Source organism: Nomascus leucogenys, chromosome 14, assembly GCF_006542625.1.
Source record: "Nomascus leucogenys isolate Asia chromosome 14, Asia_NLE_v1, whole genome shotgun sequence".
Classification (NCBI taxonomy): domain Eukaryota; kingdom Metazoa; phylum Chordata; class Mammalia; order Primates; family Hylobatidae; genus Nomascus; species Nomascus leucogenys.
This window is the reverse complement of record NC_044394.1, coordinates 76,068,044-76,085,334: the sequence shown is the minus strand read 5'-3', so window position 1 is coordinate 76,085,334 and position 17,291 is coordinate 76,068,044. Positions and strand designations below refer to the sequence as shown.

The 17,291-nt window shown below is 42.2% G+C and overlaps 1 protein-coding gene across 1 annotated transcript; it reads left to right on the top strand.

Moving 5' to 3' along the window:
* The first annotated feature begins 3,614 nt into the window (after window positions 1-3,614).
* LOC100601602 (uncharacterized protein C2orf78) lies at window positions 3,615-16,217 on the top strand. Its single transcript, XM_003282229.3, has 3 exons — window positions 3,615-4,301; window positions 12,404-13,153; window positions 13,994-16,217. The coding sequence occupies exons 1-3, from the start codon at window positions 4,205-4,207 to the stop codon at window positions 15,916-15,918; spliced, it is 2,772 nt and encodes a 923-aa protein (XP_003282277.2). The 5' UTR covers window positions 3,615-4,204; the 3' UTR covers window positions 15,919-16,217.
* The last annotated feature ends 1,074 nt before the right edge of the window (window positions 16,218-17,291 follow it).

Below are 17,291 nucleotides of genomic sequence, written 5' to 3'. Positions count from 1 at the left end.
GCGCACGTGCCACCGCCTGTCGTGATGGGTAACCACGCTGGCTTACTGAGACTCCTGATTTGTAAACAGGGCTTTGTTGGCTACAGCGCCCTCTTTAGCCAGAGGCCAGTAGCACAGATCAATAAAGGCGTGTATGCACCCTTCAGAATTCAAACAGTGAGGCACAGGGAAGTCCCTCTGCCCGATCCGCCCCCAGCCCCGGTTCCTTGTGTGTTCTTCTAGATATTTACCAGTGCTTACATTCATATTTTGCATATTGTGTATACATATTTACTTTCACATATATGTATATCCTCTATTTTTATACAAAAGGAGTAACTGTACATATTCTACAATATACCTTGAACACTGATTTTCCCAGTCAATTTATGCGTACATAGATTCTATTTTTTAATGGCTATAGGCAATTTAATTGCTTATGAGTAACATAATTAAAAGTACCATAATGTATTTAGCCAGTTCAGTATTAATGGACCTTTAGTTGTTTTCAGGTTCTTTTCAAATCTTGTTACAGACAATACTGCAATGTGAACATCCTTATATAGATATACAACTATATCTAAATTCCTAGAAGTAGAATGTCTCGAATGAAACACATACAAACTTAAAATTTTGAAAGATACTACCTAATTGCCCTCCAAAAATAATGTAGAAACATACACTCCCATCAAAGCCAAACTTTTATTGGGTTCCTATCACATACCAGGTATCATGCTAGAGGTGGACAGAATGTATTTAAGTTTCAGCAAATGCAAAAATTACTGAGAGTGGAGCTCAAGTCCAAGGTTTCCACACAGTCTCAAGCATAAAGATCTATACCCGTTAGAAAAACGTTGAATTCTGCTAAAAATGGAACTACAAAGGACAGCATACCCTATAGTAGCTTTGAAAATAGAATAGAGTACTAAATTCCAGATTAAACTGTAAATAATTATGATTGCAGACTTTTTTTTTTTTTGAGACCCAGTTTCACTCTGCCACCAGGCTGGAGTGCAGTGGTGCCATCTCGGCTCACTGCAACCTCCACCTCCCGGGTTCAAGTAATTCTCCCTGCCTCAGCCTCCCGAGTAGCTGGGACTACAGGTGCATGCCACCACTCCCAGACAATTTTTTGTATTTTAGTAGAGACAGGGTTTCTCCATGTTGGCCAGGATGGTCTCGATCTCTTGACCTCATGATCAGCACTCCTCGACCTCCAAAAGTGCTGGGATTACAGGCTTGAGCCACCGCACCCGGCCAATGGCAGATTTTTGAAAGTAATTTTTACTTTTTAGTTTCTAATTTATGAAAGTAACTTACATATATTTTTGGTAATCTTTGCAACCATTTTAGAGCTTGGTAAACCAAGGATGAGAAAGGTCAGAGCTATTGAATAAATGAATATTAATAAAGCTAGACTGCTAGCTTTATTAACATTTTTGAGACAGTACTTTTCCAACCAGTTTTAAATACATAAACATTTACAATTCTGAAAATTTCCACATCACTAAAAATGTGTCAATATTCATAAATTGTTCATTGGAAAAAGAAAAAGACAGGTTAGCAGAACATAACAAACCTACAATTAGGAACATTTAATCATTTGTTGTTGTTGTTGTTGTTGAGATGGAGTCTCTCTCTGTCACCCAGACTGGAGTGCAGTGCGTGATATCGGCTCACTGCAACCTCTGCCTCCTGGTTTCAAGCAATTCTCCTGCCTCAGCCTCTTGAGTAGCTGGGACTACAGGCATGTGCCACCATGCCTGGCTAATTTTTGTATTTTTAGTAGAGACAGGGTTTCACCAAGTTGTCCAGGCTGGTCTTGAACTCCTGACCTCAAGTCATCTGCCCTCTTTGGCCTCCCAAAGTGCTGGGATGACAGGCGTGAGCCCCCGTGCCCAGCCCACATTCAAGTTTGACATTAAATTATAAAATATTGTGGCCAGGCATGGTGGCTCATGCCTGTAATTCCAGCACTTTGGGAGGCCGAGGTGGGCGGGTCACTTGAGGCCAGGAGTTTGAGATCAACCTGGCCAACATGGTAAAATCCTATCTCTACTAAAAATACAAAAATTAGCTGGGCGTGGTGGCTCATACCTGCAGTCCAGGGTACTTCCGAGACTGAGGCAGGAGAATGGCTTGAATGTGGGAGGCAGAGGTTGCAATGAGCCAAGACTGTGCCACTGCACTCCAGCCTGGGCAACAGAGTGAGACTCTGTATCACAAAATAAATAAATAAATAAATAATACAATGTTTTTTTGGAATTTATGAAAAATTCCAATAGGTGTATAGTAGCCAAAACTACAAATGTACAAATGTCTATAGACAAGACAAGATACACAATGTGACATAAATCTTTCAGAAGCTAGAAAAGCTGTATTGGGCTTACACTTTCAATTTGCTAAAAGTCAACAACATTGGGGTGAGAACAAATTCAGTTAGGGTTGACACAAGAAAATCCAGACCTAGGCAGAATAGGGTTTATAGAAAGTAACCACACATACTAGTGAATAACATAAATGAGGTAATATGACAAAAAACTAAATGGAAAAAGAATATTATGATTATTTTCCTCAGTGTACAGAAGTAATGGAAGTTCTGGACGAGCTACATAAAAAATATTAAATTATCTATTCTATTAATACAAAATAAGTGTGTCGAATTGTTTGTCACAGAAACCAAAAAATCCACACAAATCTCTTTTTTCCTGTACCCTCACCTTGCCTGTTTCCTATTCTCCACTAAATGCTTTAACTCTTCATTTTGCCTGGCCCTTGCAACCAAGCATGGCTGACAGGAAATCCTAAAGGCCCAAGATTCTATAGTGGCTGTTTGCAAGGGAGAGGAGGCTATCAGTAACTGCCACACTGGATCCTCTTATGTGAGAAGAAAGAAGGTATCCTGAATGCCTCTCACGTATAAAAGAGCAGGATGGCAGGGTGTCTGTGTGGCCCAAGGAGCCAGAGGTAGCAAACTGTGGGCAAAAGAATTGTGACCAAAGGCTAGAAGAGGGAAGGTCTGCAGTCAGCCTTGTCTTCTACCTCTCTGGTGTTTGCTTCTCATGAGCAGAGTCCGTTTTCCAAACATCGGGACACTGAAAGAAGACTCCTGCTCTGAAAGTTGACAAGAAGGAATATCCACGAATGTAAAAATGCAAGATCAAGGCTTGGCCCAGAAATAATGCCTAAAATCAAAGGGTAAAAAAAGGAGAGCAGCAGAGCGATCCAAGTCCAACCTGGCCCAGCCCAAAGAAGGTAGGATTCAAGGAGAGGAAACTAAAAGAGAAGAGCCTTGGACCACATCATCTCCTATAAGGGGCAGTCAACGAACTTTGCTGTTCAACCAAGTTACAAAAGAGGGTTCTTTAATCCCTTCCTTTGGCCCTTGAAAGTGGCAGTAGGGCCAGGCGCAGTGGCTCACCCCTGTAATCCCAGCACTTTGGGAGGCTGAGGCGGGCAGATCACGAGGTCAGGTGATCGAGACCATCCTGGCTAAAAGGGTGAAACCCTGTCTCTACTAAAAATACAAAAAATTAGCTGGCTGAAGTAGCGGGCACCTGTAGTCCCAGCTACTCAGGAGGCTGAGGCGGGAGAATGGCGTGAACCTGGAAGGTGGAGCTTGCAGTGAGCCGAGGTCACGCCACTGCCCTCCAGCCTGGGCGACAGAGCGAGATTCCATCTCAAAAAAAATAAAATAAAATAAAAAAGCAGCAGTAAATTCATTAATCAGATTCACTGAAATGGTTTCAGAACAACTGTAATTGCTCAACTTAGACGTCCCTTTCCTTTCTCCCCAAGGATATCGTGTATGTACTGTATAATCATAAATGCATACTACTATATAATATGAAACATAACGTATAAAATATAAATGTTAGTTAATTATATTAATGAACATTTATGACAAACATTGAGATGATCTCCCTAACATGAGAGCCTGGGGGAAAGTGGGACTATCATGTCTGTCTTGCAGATTTCACCTCCCCAGAGGTGCTGTAACAGCTTTCCTACCACCTCTGCCAGCCAATCCTGTCTTGTTGGGAATCTGACCTCCCTATTGGCTATCGCAGACCTTTAAACTGCCTGCTTTGTGACATCATCCTCCCACCTAACCTACCGCCACCTGGTAGCATCTTGGGGCTTCCTGGGTGTGGCCTGTAAATTTGTATCATCACAAGTGGCCAGTGACCAGTAATCAGTTACCAGTGGCCTTCATACTGGACACATGCCCTCGTTGGCCTCAGCCACCCAGACATCCGCTAGTATCGTCTCTTCTTCCCTTGTATCTGCAGTTGATGTTTCTTCTTCTCTGACCATGTCAGGTAAAGAAAGACTTTTTAAAACGGTTTTCATGAGATTTCTTTGCCCCTAAATTTAGATTTCTTTCCCCCTATAGTCCCAAACAGCTTGGAATAACAGGGAAAGTATTGAAGTAGAAATCTGGAGACCTCGTTTCAGTTTTGGCTTTGACATTTACTAGCTGTGTGACTTTAGATAACTTTTCTTCTCTCACAAATTCTGTTTCCTCATCTGCTACATTAGGATAATAGATTGGTTATTTCCCCTGGCCCTTTTCTTTTCTAATACTGAGTCTTAAAGGGTAGACGTATAGAAAATGAAATCAGAGACTTTCTGAGAGTGTTCATTTCAACCGAAACAGAGAAAAAACCGAAGTGGCCTAGAAAACTGGCAATATATTCTGAGATGTTTCATGTGTAATGGTCTCCCTCCACTAATATTTCAACTTTCCTGTATTAAATTTAGTGATGTTTAGTGATGTTTTAAATAATATTCAGCCAGGCACAGTGGCTCACACCTGTAATCTCAGCACTTTGGGAGGCCATCTCCCTCACTAATATTTCAACTTTACTATTTTAAATTTAGTGATGTTTACTGATGCGTAGTGATGTTTTTAATATTCAGTTGGGCGTGGTAGCCCATGCCTGCAGTCTCAATGCTATGGGAGCCTGAGGTGGGAGGATCGCTTTGGGCCTAGGATTTCCCGGGCAGTCTGGGCAACATGGCAAGACCCCATCTCTACAAAAACTTTTTAAAACTCAGCCAGGGTTGGGGGTATGCCAGCTACTCAGGAGGCTGAGGTGGGAGGATCAGAGGACTGCTTGAGCCCAGGAGGTTGAGGCTGCAGTGAGTCATGTTCACACCACTGGACTTCAGCCTGGGTGACAAAGTGAGACCCTGTCACAAACAAACAAGCAAAGAAAAGTAATATTCACATTTTGGACATTCCTATCTAAACTAGGTGGAAAGAGAAAATAGAGAGTTCTGGGTTATAAGGAGGCTGGTATTCTAGGGTAAGGAATTTGGTATTTTAATTAAAGCACAAAGACAGGGTCCCCTCCTCTTCCCCTTGGGATATGCCAAGGAGAATGACCAAATGACTTTAAAAGAAAAAAATATATTTTAAATTTGAAAAAAAAAAAAGCAGGAGGACAACAGAGTGAAATCTATTCAGAATAGGGCAAAATGAAGTTGGTTTTAGCAAATGCTTAGATCAATGGACTAGGAAGGAAACAGGCTAGAATACAGTATCCCTAGGAAAAGCAGCTTATCAGAAGTCACATGCAGTTACTTTTTTCTGTTGCCTTTTTGAACATAGATGACACTTGACAGTTTTTAATATAAACATTTTAGAAATATGCTTTAGAGCCCAGGCAGGATGACTCACACCTGTAATCCCAGCACTTTGGGAGGCCGAGGTGGGCTGATCACCTGAGGTCAGTTGGAGACCAGCCTGACCAACATGGAGAAACCCTGTCTCTACTAAAAATACAAAATTAGCCGGGCATGTTGGCACCTGCCTGTAATCCCAGCTACTTGGGAGGCTGAGGCAGGAGAATCATTTGAACCTGGGAGATGTAGGTTGCAGTGAGCCTAGATCATGCCATTGCACTCCAGCATGGGCAACAAGAGCAAAACTGTGTCTCAAAAAGAATATATATATATATATATATATATATATAAAATATATATATATAAAATATATATATTATATATATATATATATTTGTATATTATATATATATATATAATGTTTTAGAAATGATGCCTCCAGGCTGAGCTCGGTGGCTCACGCCTATAATCCCAGCACTTTGGGAGACTGAGGCGGGTGGATCACCTGAGGTCAGGAGTTCGAGATCAGCCTGGCCAACATGGTGAAACCCCATCTCTACTAAAAATACAAAAACTAGCTGGGTGTGGTGACAGGCACCTGTAATCCCAGCTACTCAGGAGGCTTAGGCAGGAGAATCTCTGGAATCTGGGAGGCAGAGGTTGCAGTGAGCCGAGATCTTGCCACTGCACTCCAGTCTGTGTGACAGAGCAAGACTCCATCTCAAAAGAAAAGAAAAGAAATGATGCTTCCTACAAACAAGAAACTAATAAGTGGTTACCTAGAGAGCTGGAGGACATGTAATTTGCAGTGTCCTGTTTCTAATTTTTAAATTATATGGATGTTTCTCCTATTAACAATAAAATTAAGTTTTCTGAAAAAAGAATATCGTTATTTGCATCAGAAGAACAATACCTTTGTGTGAAAAGTAGATTTCAAGTAAAAGCTGCTTTTTTATCTTAATACTTTCTTCCAAAAACAGAGTACATACTGATTTACAATGGACTGCTTTTAGACCTAAGAATAAAAAGTCAAGCCACATATCAGCCACATATCTCTAATTCCATATCTACCTAAGCCAAATTTTCTGGAGTCCTTTCAATTTTCCTACATTCAAAACATTTTTTAATTGGATTCTAGCGTTTTTTTTTAAGCTATGGGGATGTCACTTTCCTGGACATTGGAGACAATTATAATCTAGGTTTTGAGGATAAATATTAAAGCTCTCATGATACTTTTTAAGGGTTCTTTTCTGCTTGTTATGTGGCTATAATAATTTAAATATTATACTAGGGCTAATACCTGTCATTTGCTGCGTAATATTGATAGAAATATGAATGAGCATAATAATGGAATTCCTTTACACTTATTTTTTGCATTCTATTTTGTACCAGTTTTTATTGAAATATGTACCCACATATATTATGGCTATTTTACATTCACATTTCCTGCATTTTTCTGCTTGTTACACACTTTTTGCTGATACAGTTTCTCTGTCTATATATGTTGGTTAGAAATTCATTCTATTATGGGCTGTTTCTTGGTTAATAGTATTCACTAAGAAAGAGTAGATACTATTCAGTTTCCTAATGTTGCATGTATGGTAACAGCTTTAGTTAGTAATTTACTATGTTTTGATGCTAGCTACATACCCCAATTTTCATTAATATCTATATATTGTTTTAGTTCCATGATTTTATGTTCTTAATTATATTGTCTGTTTTTTCAGAACTTACTATGTCTTCCTCATTATAAGTCATATGTAATCTATCACTTTTATTCATGTATGAATTATCACTGTTATTATTTTATAACTTCTTTATAGACAAGCAGCCTGAAGCTCAGAGTTTAACTAGCCTTTTTCTTTCAAAAAGCATTTCTTGGCCAGGCGTTGTGGCTCACGCCTGTAATCCCAGCACTTTGGGAGACCGAGGCAGGCAGATAATCTGATGTCAGGAGTTCAAGACCAGCCTGGTAAACATGGCAAAACCCCATCTCTATTAAACATGCAAAAAATTAGCCAGGCAGAGTGGCATGCGCCTATAATCCCAGCTACTCAGGAGGCTGAGGCATGAGAATTGCTTGAGCCCAGGAGGCAGAGGTTGCAGTGAGCTGAGATCAAGCCACTGCACCCCAGCCTGCGTGACAGAGTAAGACTCTGTCTCAATAAAATAAAATTTAAAAAAGAAAAAAAAACGCATTTCTATCAGGTAGTTATTTTGACTTATGATAAAAATCCAGGCTTGAAGAGGGCAAAGAATGACCTTTTAGATTTACCAATGGCCTGATCAGCTCCATCTCTCCATCTGCCTCCTCGGGTCAGCAAGGCGACTGTCCCAGCAGGCTGCACCCGTGTTGGTGTCCCAGGGAACAGAGACTGCAGAGATCAGAGTGGATAGGCCCCTCTCCCCAGAAGGTGCGTTCTGCTGCCCCAGCACAAGGCTGGGAGACAATGTGTGTTTCTGGATGGCTGACTCCTTTTTCTAGAGGAAGGGAGGTTGGCCCTTCATCAGAGGGCAGGCTGGGAGTGCCTGCTAGGGAGTCACAGCTCCAAGTGAGTGCCGGCCCAGAGCCTGGCTCACCCAGGTCCCCTTGAAGATGCCTCCCTGGAAACTCGCTGAAAGCCTAGGTGTGACTGAGCCCCTGCCCTGGCCCGCCAAGCCTGAGAGTGGGGAGTGTGCAGGTGGAGGGCACGCCATGCTGCCCTGGGTGGAGTTAGAGAAGCAGCTCTCCCCGTGCTCTCCCTCCAGGCCTGAAACTGTCTCTCAGACCACAGTGCAATCAAACTAGAACTCAGGATTAAGAAACTCACTCAAAACCGCTCAACTACATGGAAACTGAACAACCTGCTCCTGAATGACTATTGGGTACATAATGAAATGAAGGCAGAAATAAAGATGTTCTTTGAAACCAACGAGAACAAAGACACAACATACCAGAATCTCTGGGACACGTTCAAAGCAGTGTGTAGAGGGAAATTTATAGCACTAAATGCCCACAAGAGAAAGCAGGAAAGATCCAAAATTGACAACCTAACATCACAATTAAAAGAACTAGAAAAGCAAGAGCAAACACGTTCAAAAGCTAGCAGAAGGCTAGAAATAACTAAAATCAGAGCAGAACTGAAGGAAATAGAGACACAAAAAACCCTTCAAAAAATTAATGAATCCAGGAGCTGGTTTTTTGAAAAGATCAACAAAATTGATAGACAGCTAGCAAGACTAATAAAGAAGAAAAGAGAGAAGAATCAAATAGATGCAATAAAAAATGAAAATGGGGATATCACCACCGATCCCACAGAAATACAATCTACCATCAGAGAATACTACAAACACCTCTATGCAAATAAACTAGAAAATCTAGAAGAAATGGATAAATTCCTCGACAAATACACCCTCCCAAGACTAAACCAGGAAGAAGGTGAATCGCTGAATAGACCAATAACAGGTTCTGAAATTGCGGCAATAATCAATAGCTTACCAACCAAAAAGAGTCGAGGACCTGATGGATTCACAGCCGAATTCTACCAGAGGTACAAGGAGGAACTGGTACCATTCCTTCTGAAACTATTCCAATCGATAGAAAAAGAGGGAATCCTCCCTAACACATTTTATGAAGCCAGCATCGTCCTGATACCAAAGCCTGGCAGAGACATAACCAAAAAAGAGAATTTCAGACCAATATCCTTGATGAACATTGACGCAAAAATCCTCAATAAAATACTGGCAAACCGAATCTAGCAGCACATCAAAAAGCTTATCCACCATAATCAAGTGGGCTTCATCCCTGGGATGCAAGGCTGGTTCAACATACGCAAATCAATAAATGTAATCCAGCATATAAACAGAACCAAAGACAAAAACCACATGATTATCTCAATAGATGCAGAAAAGGCCTTTGACAAAATTCAACAACCCTTCATGCTAAAAACTCTCAATAAATTAGGTATTGATGGGACGTATCTCAAAATAATAAGAGCTATCTACGACAAACCCACAGCCAATCTCATACTGAATGGGCAAAAACTGGAAGCATTCCCTCTACTGGCACAAGACAGGGATGCCCTCTCTCACCACTCCTATTCAACATAGTGCTGGAAGTTCTGGCCAGAGCAATCAGGCAGGAGAAGGAAATAAAGGGTATTCAATTAGGAAAAGAGGAAGTCAAATTGTCCCTGTTTGCAGATGACATGATTGTATATCTAGAAAACCCCATTGTCTCAGCCCAAAATCTCCTTAAGCTGATTAGCAACTTCAGCAAAGTCTCAGGATACAAAATCAATGTACAAAAATCACAAGCATTCTTGTACACCAATCACAGACAAACAGAGAGCCAAATCATGAGTGAACTCCCATTCGCAATTGCTTGAAAGAGAATAAAATACCTAGGAATCCAACTTACAAGGGATGTGAAGGACCTCTTCAAGGAGAACTACAAACCACTGCTCAATGAAATAAAAGAGGATACAAACAAATGGAAGAACATTCCATGCTCATGGGTTGGAAGAATCAATATCGTGAAAACGGCCATACTGCCCAAGGTAATTTATAGATTCAATGCCATCCCCATGAAGCTACCAATGACTTTCTTCACAGAATTGGAAAAAACTACTTTAAAGTTCATATGGAACCAAAAAAGAGCCCACATCACCAAGTCAATCCTAAGCCAAAAGAACAAAGCTGGAGGCATCACACTACCTGACTTCAAACTACACTACAAGGCTACAATAACCAAAACAGCATGGTACTGGTACCACAACAGAGACATAGATCAATGGAACAGAACAGAGCCCTCAGAAATGATGCCGCATAGCTACAACTATCTGATCTTTGACAAACCTGACAAAAACAAGAAATGGGGAAAGGATTCCCTATTTAATAAATGGTGCTGGGAAAACTGGCTAGCCATATGTAGAAAGCTGAAACTGGATCCCTTCCTTACACCTTATACAAAAATTAATTCAAGATGGATTAAAGACTTAAATGTTAGACCTAAAACCATTAAAATCCTACAAGAAAACCTAGGCAATACCATTCAGGACATAGGCGTGGGCAAGGACTTCATGTCTAAAACACCAAAAGCAATGGCAACAAAAGCCAAAATGGACAAATGGGATCTCATTAAACTAAAGAGCTTCTGCACAGCAAAAGAAACTACCATCAGGGTGAACAGGCAACCTACAGAATGGCGGAAAATTTTTGCAACCTACTCATCTGACAAAGGGCTAATATCCAGAATCTACAATGAACTCAAACAAATTTACAAGAAAAAAACAAACAACCCCATCAAAAAGTGGGCAAAGGACATGAACAGACACTTCTCAAAAGAAGACATTTATGCAGACAAAAGACACATGAAGAAATGCTCATCATCACTGGCCATCAGAGAAATGCAAATCAAAACCACAGTGAGATACCATCTCACACCAGTTAGAATGGCCATCATTAAAAATCAGGAAACAACAGGTGCTGGAGAGGATGTGGAGAAATAGGAACACTTTTACACTGTTGGTGGGACTGTAAACTAGTTCAACCATTGTGGAAGTCAGTGTGGCGATTCCTCAGGGATCTAGAACTAGAAATACCATTTGACCCAGCCATCCCATTACTGGGTATATACCCAAAGGACTATAAATCATGCTGCTATAAAGACACATGCACACATATGTTTATTGCGGCACTATTCACAATAGCAAAGAGTTGGAACCAACCCAAATGTCCAACAACGATAGACTGGATTAAGAAAATGTGGCACATATACACCATGGAATACTATGCAGCCATAAAAAATGATGAGTTCATGTCCTTTGTAGGGACATGGATGAAACTGGAAACCATCATTCTCAGTAAACTATCGCAAGGACAAAAAACCAAACACTGCATGTTCTCACTCATAGGTGGGAATTGAACAATGAGAACTCATGGACACAGGAAGGGGAACATCACACTCCGGGGACTGTTGTGGGGTTGGGGGAGGGGGGAGGGACAGCATTAGGAGATATACCTAATGCTAAATGACGAGTTAATGGGTGCAGGAAATCAACATGGCACATGGATACATATGTAACAAACCTGCACATTGTGCACATGTACCCTAAAACCTAAAGTATAATAAAAAAAAGAAACTAAAAAAAAAAAAAAAGATTTACCAATGGCCTGGGTTAAATATAAACTCTAGGACATATCATATGACCTGCAGAAGCAAAATGTGACACTAAGGATTATAAAGGTAATAGCTGTATATATCCCAGTAGACCAAAAAAATGCCATACTAAAAGTTCTAATTTCCTGGTTTCTGTTCTATGCTCAGAGAAAACACTCCTGGCAAGGAAGTCAGGTTCTGTAACCTGGTAATGATATTAACATAATGGTAAAACTTAAACAGGTCAATCTGACCTCTCAGACTCATAAAATGAAATGTTAGAACTTCTCTAAGGACCTCCTATTCTAAAATGCTCCAATTCTAGGAAATAGTTATGAGTCTATACTAGCCCAGATTCAAGGGAAAGATAGGGAAGGGAGAAGGTTGCTTCTAGCCTAGGAAATACTATATGAAACCAGACCACATGGGTCTTCACATCTGTGTCCAAGTTGGACACAAAGACAGTTCATCAGAAGAGGACCAAACTGCTTCAGCACTCAAGGCCGTCATAAACTGTTTGGCTTTTGGTATCTCAGTGAGTATTGGTATTAGAGGCTTCCTGATTGCAACAACCTTAAGATAATGCTGTTCTTCAAATAAGGTGAGAATTTTTCAATCTCATCGGTTTTTTCATCTCTCTCTTGTTTCCTACAGAAGATTTCCAAAATACATCTTTACCTGGAACTGCAAATTCTCTGCAGCTCTCTCTTCCTGTGGTGAGCAATGCAGCTTTCATAACAGGAAGCATCTCAAACTTCTCCAGAGCCTCTGCACCAGCCATCAGCTCAGCATGGCTACAGCCATCAGCCTCTGGCACCTCCTCCCAGACACTCATGGGCAGCGCCTACCCTTACCAACATTCTAGCACAACTATGTTGTCTGGGGTTACTGGCCAGAGCCGTATCTGTACTTCAGCTGCCTCTTATCCAGGCGTTTTTGAGTGGGATAGTACAGCAAGCGCAGTAAAGAAGTCATCCTCACTCAGGGACTTCACCGTGACTGCCATTGATCAGAACACAGCTGTCTCTTCCATGTCTATGACAGCCCAGTATGATAAAACTTCAGATACCAATACTGTGGTCCCTCGCTATCCATCACTATCTGCCAGCCTTGTTCAGGGGACACTAACTCAAATTCCAAATCAGCAGGGCCATAACCTGTCACTTCCCTACCAGATAGGAAGCCAGGTCTATTACTATAATCAGGGCACAATGGGGCCTCCACTATCCTGCCTGCAATCCTATGGCTCTGTGTCATACACAGGATATAGGGCTTCTGCCCATCAACCAGAAATGGTGATGGTGCTAAAGGAGGTTCAGCCCACAAATGTCCTACCACCAGTCTCTACTTCTGGGATGTATTACTCTGTGTCTGCTCAACCCATCACAGAAACCAGCGTTCAAGGTGAGTGCAAACATCAAGAAAGGAGAGGAATAATGTCAGCACTGAAAAGGAGGGTCAAATCTGTAGCTGAGTGGTGAGTCCATGGACAGGTAGAATTCAAGTCCTGAGACTTCAACCACTATTCTTGGGCAGTGCTCTCCATTTTCATACTCTATATAAGAACACCTTATAAGTGGGAAAGTGGAACACTATAATGGCCATCTGTGCTACATGTAAGAGAGTCGCAAGAGCGTACTGACAGATACACTTTTTAGTGCCCTGGCTGATCACTTCCCCTGCACTACCACGCTGTAATGTCCTTCCTTAATCTATTACTTTAGTGTCTTTGGAAAGCACTTCAGAACTCTTATTTTGGCAGTGACATTTTGATTTTCCTTAACTTACAATAGGATTTAAGACCTTGTGTTCAGAGATCCTCTCCAAAACAAACAGGCTCAGAATCTGTGCTTGCTTATCTATTTCATGAGGAAGGGCTCCACTCTCTACCCTAGTCCATGGTGTAAAGAGTTCTTATTCTCTCAGGAGAGTGGAGAGAATTGAAAGGGCCCTGTAAGAATGTGAGGCTTTATAAAACATCTCCTATTTTTAAAATCACTTTCACTTTTTGACTTACAACAACCCTATGAAATACAAAGAAAACCAAGAAACAATCACATCAAATGATAACCAGTAAGAGAACAGTCACTGCCAATCTCCTAATACAGGGTCTTGTCCATAGTCCTTAAGAAGAGCTAGTAGAAATGCCTTGCCCATGTTGGAAAGGTATCCGATTGCTGCATTGGTGTATAGGGGGAGCATCTCACTTACCAGGGACTGACTTCTTCCTTGATTCCTTTGTAGTGATGGAAACTTCCCTAGGGATGGATACTTCCCTGAGATTGCAATCTCCAAGCCAGACATTTTGTCTGCCACAAACTCCAGAATTCTCCAAGTCCTTCAGTAGCAGAAATACCCAGACACTTGAGAGTAACCCGTCACCTGAGCTTGGGGACATTTCAATTATAACTCCAGTCCAGAGTCCTACTAATCTCTTGACACTGTCTCCAGCTCCAAGCCAGGAAAAAAATGAGAATGAGAATTTGGATGAGATTAAAACCAACCTTTCAAAGCCTCTAGATGTCTGCCAGATCCTAATAGGAAATCAAGATCCTCCACTACCTCTTTTAGAAATCCCCGATATTCACCCGCTTCTGGCCTGCATTGATCCTCTTGGCCAAGAGGAGCAGCCTGGTTCTGAAAATGCCAATCTAAGAAATAACAGCCTAAGTCTTGAAGACCAAGGGATATTTGAAAATGGGTTTGAGTCTAGCAGTGATTTGGCAGACACCACTACATGGGTGGAGAATACTTATCTCCCCCCGATCTGCAGTTCCTTACAAGATCTTGACCAACCCGAAGTTCCCTCAGCAAAGAAAGCCAAAGATACCAGTGCCATCAAGGTAAATCAGGCGCAGGAAAAGTCATATGTCATAAAAGGTCACTCTGATCAAGTCAGGAAGAACAAGCATAAAGCTTCCGAGCCTATCCAGGATGCTCCCAAGGCCAAAATCCAGCCAAAGAACCCAGAGTTCCCATTAGAGGGAGAAGTGGTTGTTTGCAGTGCTACAGTCAGTGACAGCGCTTCTGTGAACAAGGCCAAGCATTCTAGCGACAAACCTCACAAATCTGCATCCAGCAGGATCAGCAAAACTAAGAGCCATGGTCAGGAAAAGACCAAAGGGAACAGAAAGAACAGCTCCAAGAAATCTGAAGAGAGTAAGCAGTCAGGGAACAAAGTCAAGGTAGAAGAGAAGCAAACGATTCCCAATAGGAAACGGAAGAAAAATCAACCTGAGCTTAGCCAAGAGACCTTTAAAAAGCCCCGAAGCTCCCTAGGCATGCACCTGCTAGAGTCCGTGCAAGTTTTCCATGCACTCGGGAAAAAGATTGATAAGAAAACTGGATTCTCTTCCTCCAGGATCCTGGGAAGCTCAAGCAACACCCAAAACCGCCAGCCATTCCCAGCTCTCAAACCATGGCTGGATACCCGACGTGAGGGTAAAAGCCCAGAGAAAATTCAAGTCAAGGCCCAGAAACTAGACGGTAGTGCTGAAAAAGAGTGTCCATCTCCATCCCACTCTGAGTTGCCACCACCTGGGAAGGTCAAGTTGATACCTTTGCCCTTTCTGACCCTGGACAAACCTCAAGCTCAACCTGTTTCTCGGCGGCGAAACCCTCTGGCCTCACGTAGGCCTGCTGTGGCTTACCCTGCTCAACCTGATTCTACTAACTCAGCTAAATCAACTGCAGTCAATCCATCCCGACCAGCTCCTACCAACACATCTTTGACAGGTCCTGCCACACCAGCTCAGCCAATTTCAACTAAAGCAACCGAACCCAGTTCAGCCAACCCTACCCAGCCTACTGTCCCTCAATCTGCTGCTTCTAGGCCATCACCCTACAAAACATCATCTTGTTCTTCTCTGCAGCGGGAGCCTGTTTCCACTGCTGTGACCAGTCTCCGGTCACTGCCCAAGCCTCAAAATCGATTTCTAATCCAAGACTTCAGCCTCCAACCCCGTCCATGGAGGAAACCCACTGTTCCTGAGCCAGTAATGTCAACGCCCATCACAGAAGAGCAGAGGCCAGAGCGTGAGGCCATGAAGAGAAAGGCTCAACAAGAGCGTGAGAATGCTGCCAAATACACCTCTTTGGGGAAAGTGCAGTTTCTCGTTGAAAGGGAAAGAGATATGGAAATTGCTGAATACTACGGCTACACAATCTAAGAGCTGAGATTGTTGGTTTTACTTTGGATACCGCTGGTTTTCCACATACATAGATAGATACTAATTTATTTATTCTGATATATTTTTAAAACATAATAAAGAAATGTAATAGAATTGATTAATAGATAAGTAATAAAAAGGCCTTTTGAGTTTTGAGATGCTGTTGACTGTGGGTTTTCTTTGGTGGGGGTGGGTATCAAAGGCTGCATTAGAAAGAAGGAACTATAGCCAGGCGTGGTGGCTCATGCCTATAATCCCAGCACTTTGGGAGGCCGAGGTGGGTGGATCACCTGAGGTCAGTAGTTCGAGACCAGCCTGGCCAACATGGTGAAACTAAAAATACAAACTAAAAACTAAAAATACAAAAAATTAGCTGGGTGTGGTGGTGGGTGCCTGTAATCCCAGCTTCTCAGGAGGCTGAGGCAGGAGAATGGCTCGAACCCGGGAGGTGGAGCTCGGAGTGAGCCGAGATCATGCCACTGCACTCCAGCCTGGACAACAGAGTGAGACTCTGTTTCAAAAAAAAAAAAAAAAAAAAGAAGAAGGAACTAAAAGTTGGATGGGAGAATAGACAGAAAGGGATAAGAATTGAGGAAACAGGAAGGAACATGTTCCAGGACTAAGAAGGTCAAATGGGGAGAGATTTTATGGGCTTATACAAAGAATCAGAAATGGGGAAAATGACAGAAGTAAGATGCAGAATCTGAGGTTAGGACCACAAGAATAAAATTTGGATATAAATTGAAGATGGCAGAAGATGAGGCTGGGTGGACCAAAAGAAACATACAAAATCTCCCATGGATGATGGCCTTATGTCTCATGGCCTACCAGATAGGTATTTTAGAAAATAAGATTCAGGACTCATCAACAGGTTTGGGTTACCTTATACATATACGATCACAGTTGGGAAAGAGAGGTACAAAACATAGGGGAAATCTACCAGGGGAATGGCAAGGGCTCACAGTTCTCCTAGGTGCAGCTGATAACCTGGGGCCCAGCCAAATGAACTGCAGCAGCATGAAGCTGGCCCAGAACAGACCCCAGAGTACAGATCTCCATTTACTCAACCAACACCTATACAAGGGGCAATGAGACGCACTACTTCAGTTGACCTTCACAACAACACACAAGACCAGTAACACTGTGCCACTTTACTAGTGAGGTTCAGCAATGGGTTTGGGTCACACTGCGTGCAAAGGGGTAAGGCCTGTGGGTCTCCGAAGTCCTCAGCGTTTGCAAGCGCCTGCAGGCAGCCAGCCTGGCTTTCAGACCGTGGCATGCGGAGGTTACGGGCATGCGAAATCAAGCGTCTGGAGGGACTTAAATATTAAGAGGCCGCTAGGTCCTCCTGCACCCATTCCAGCACGTGCAAC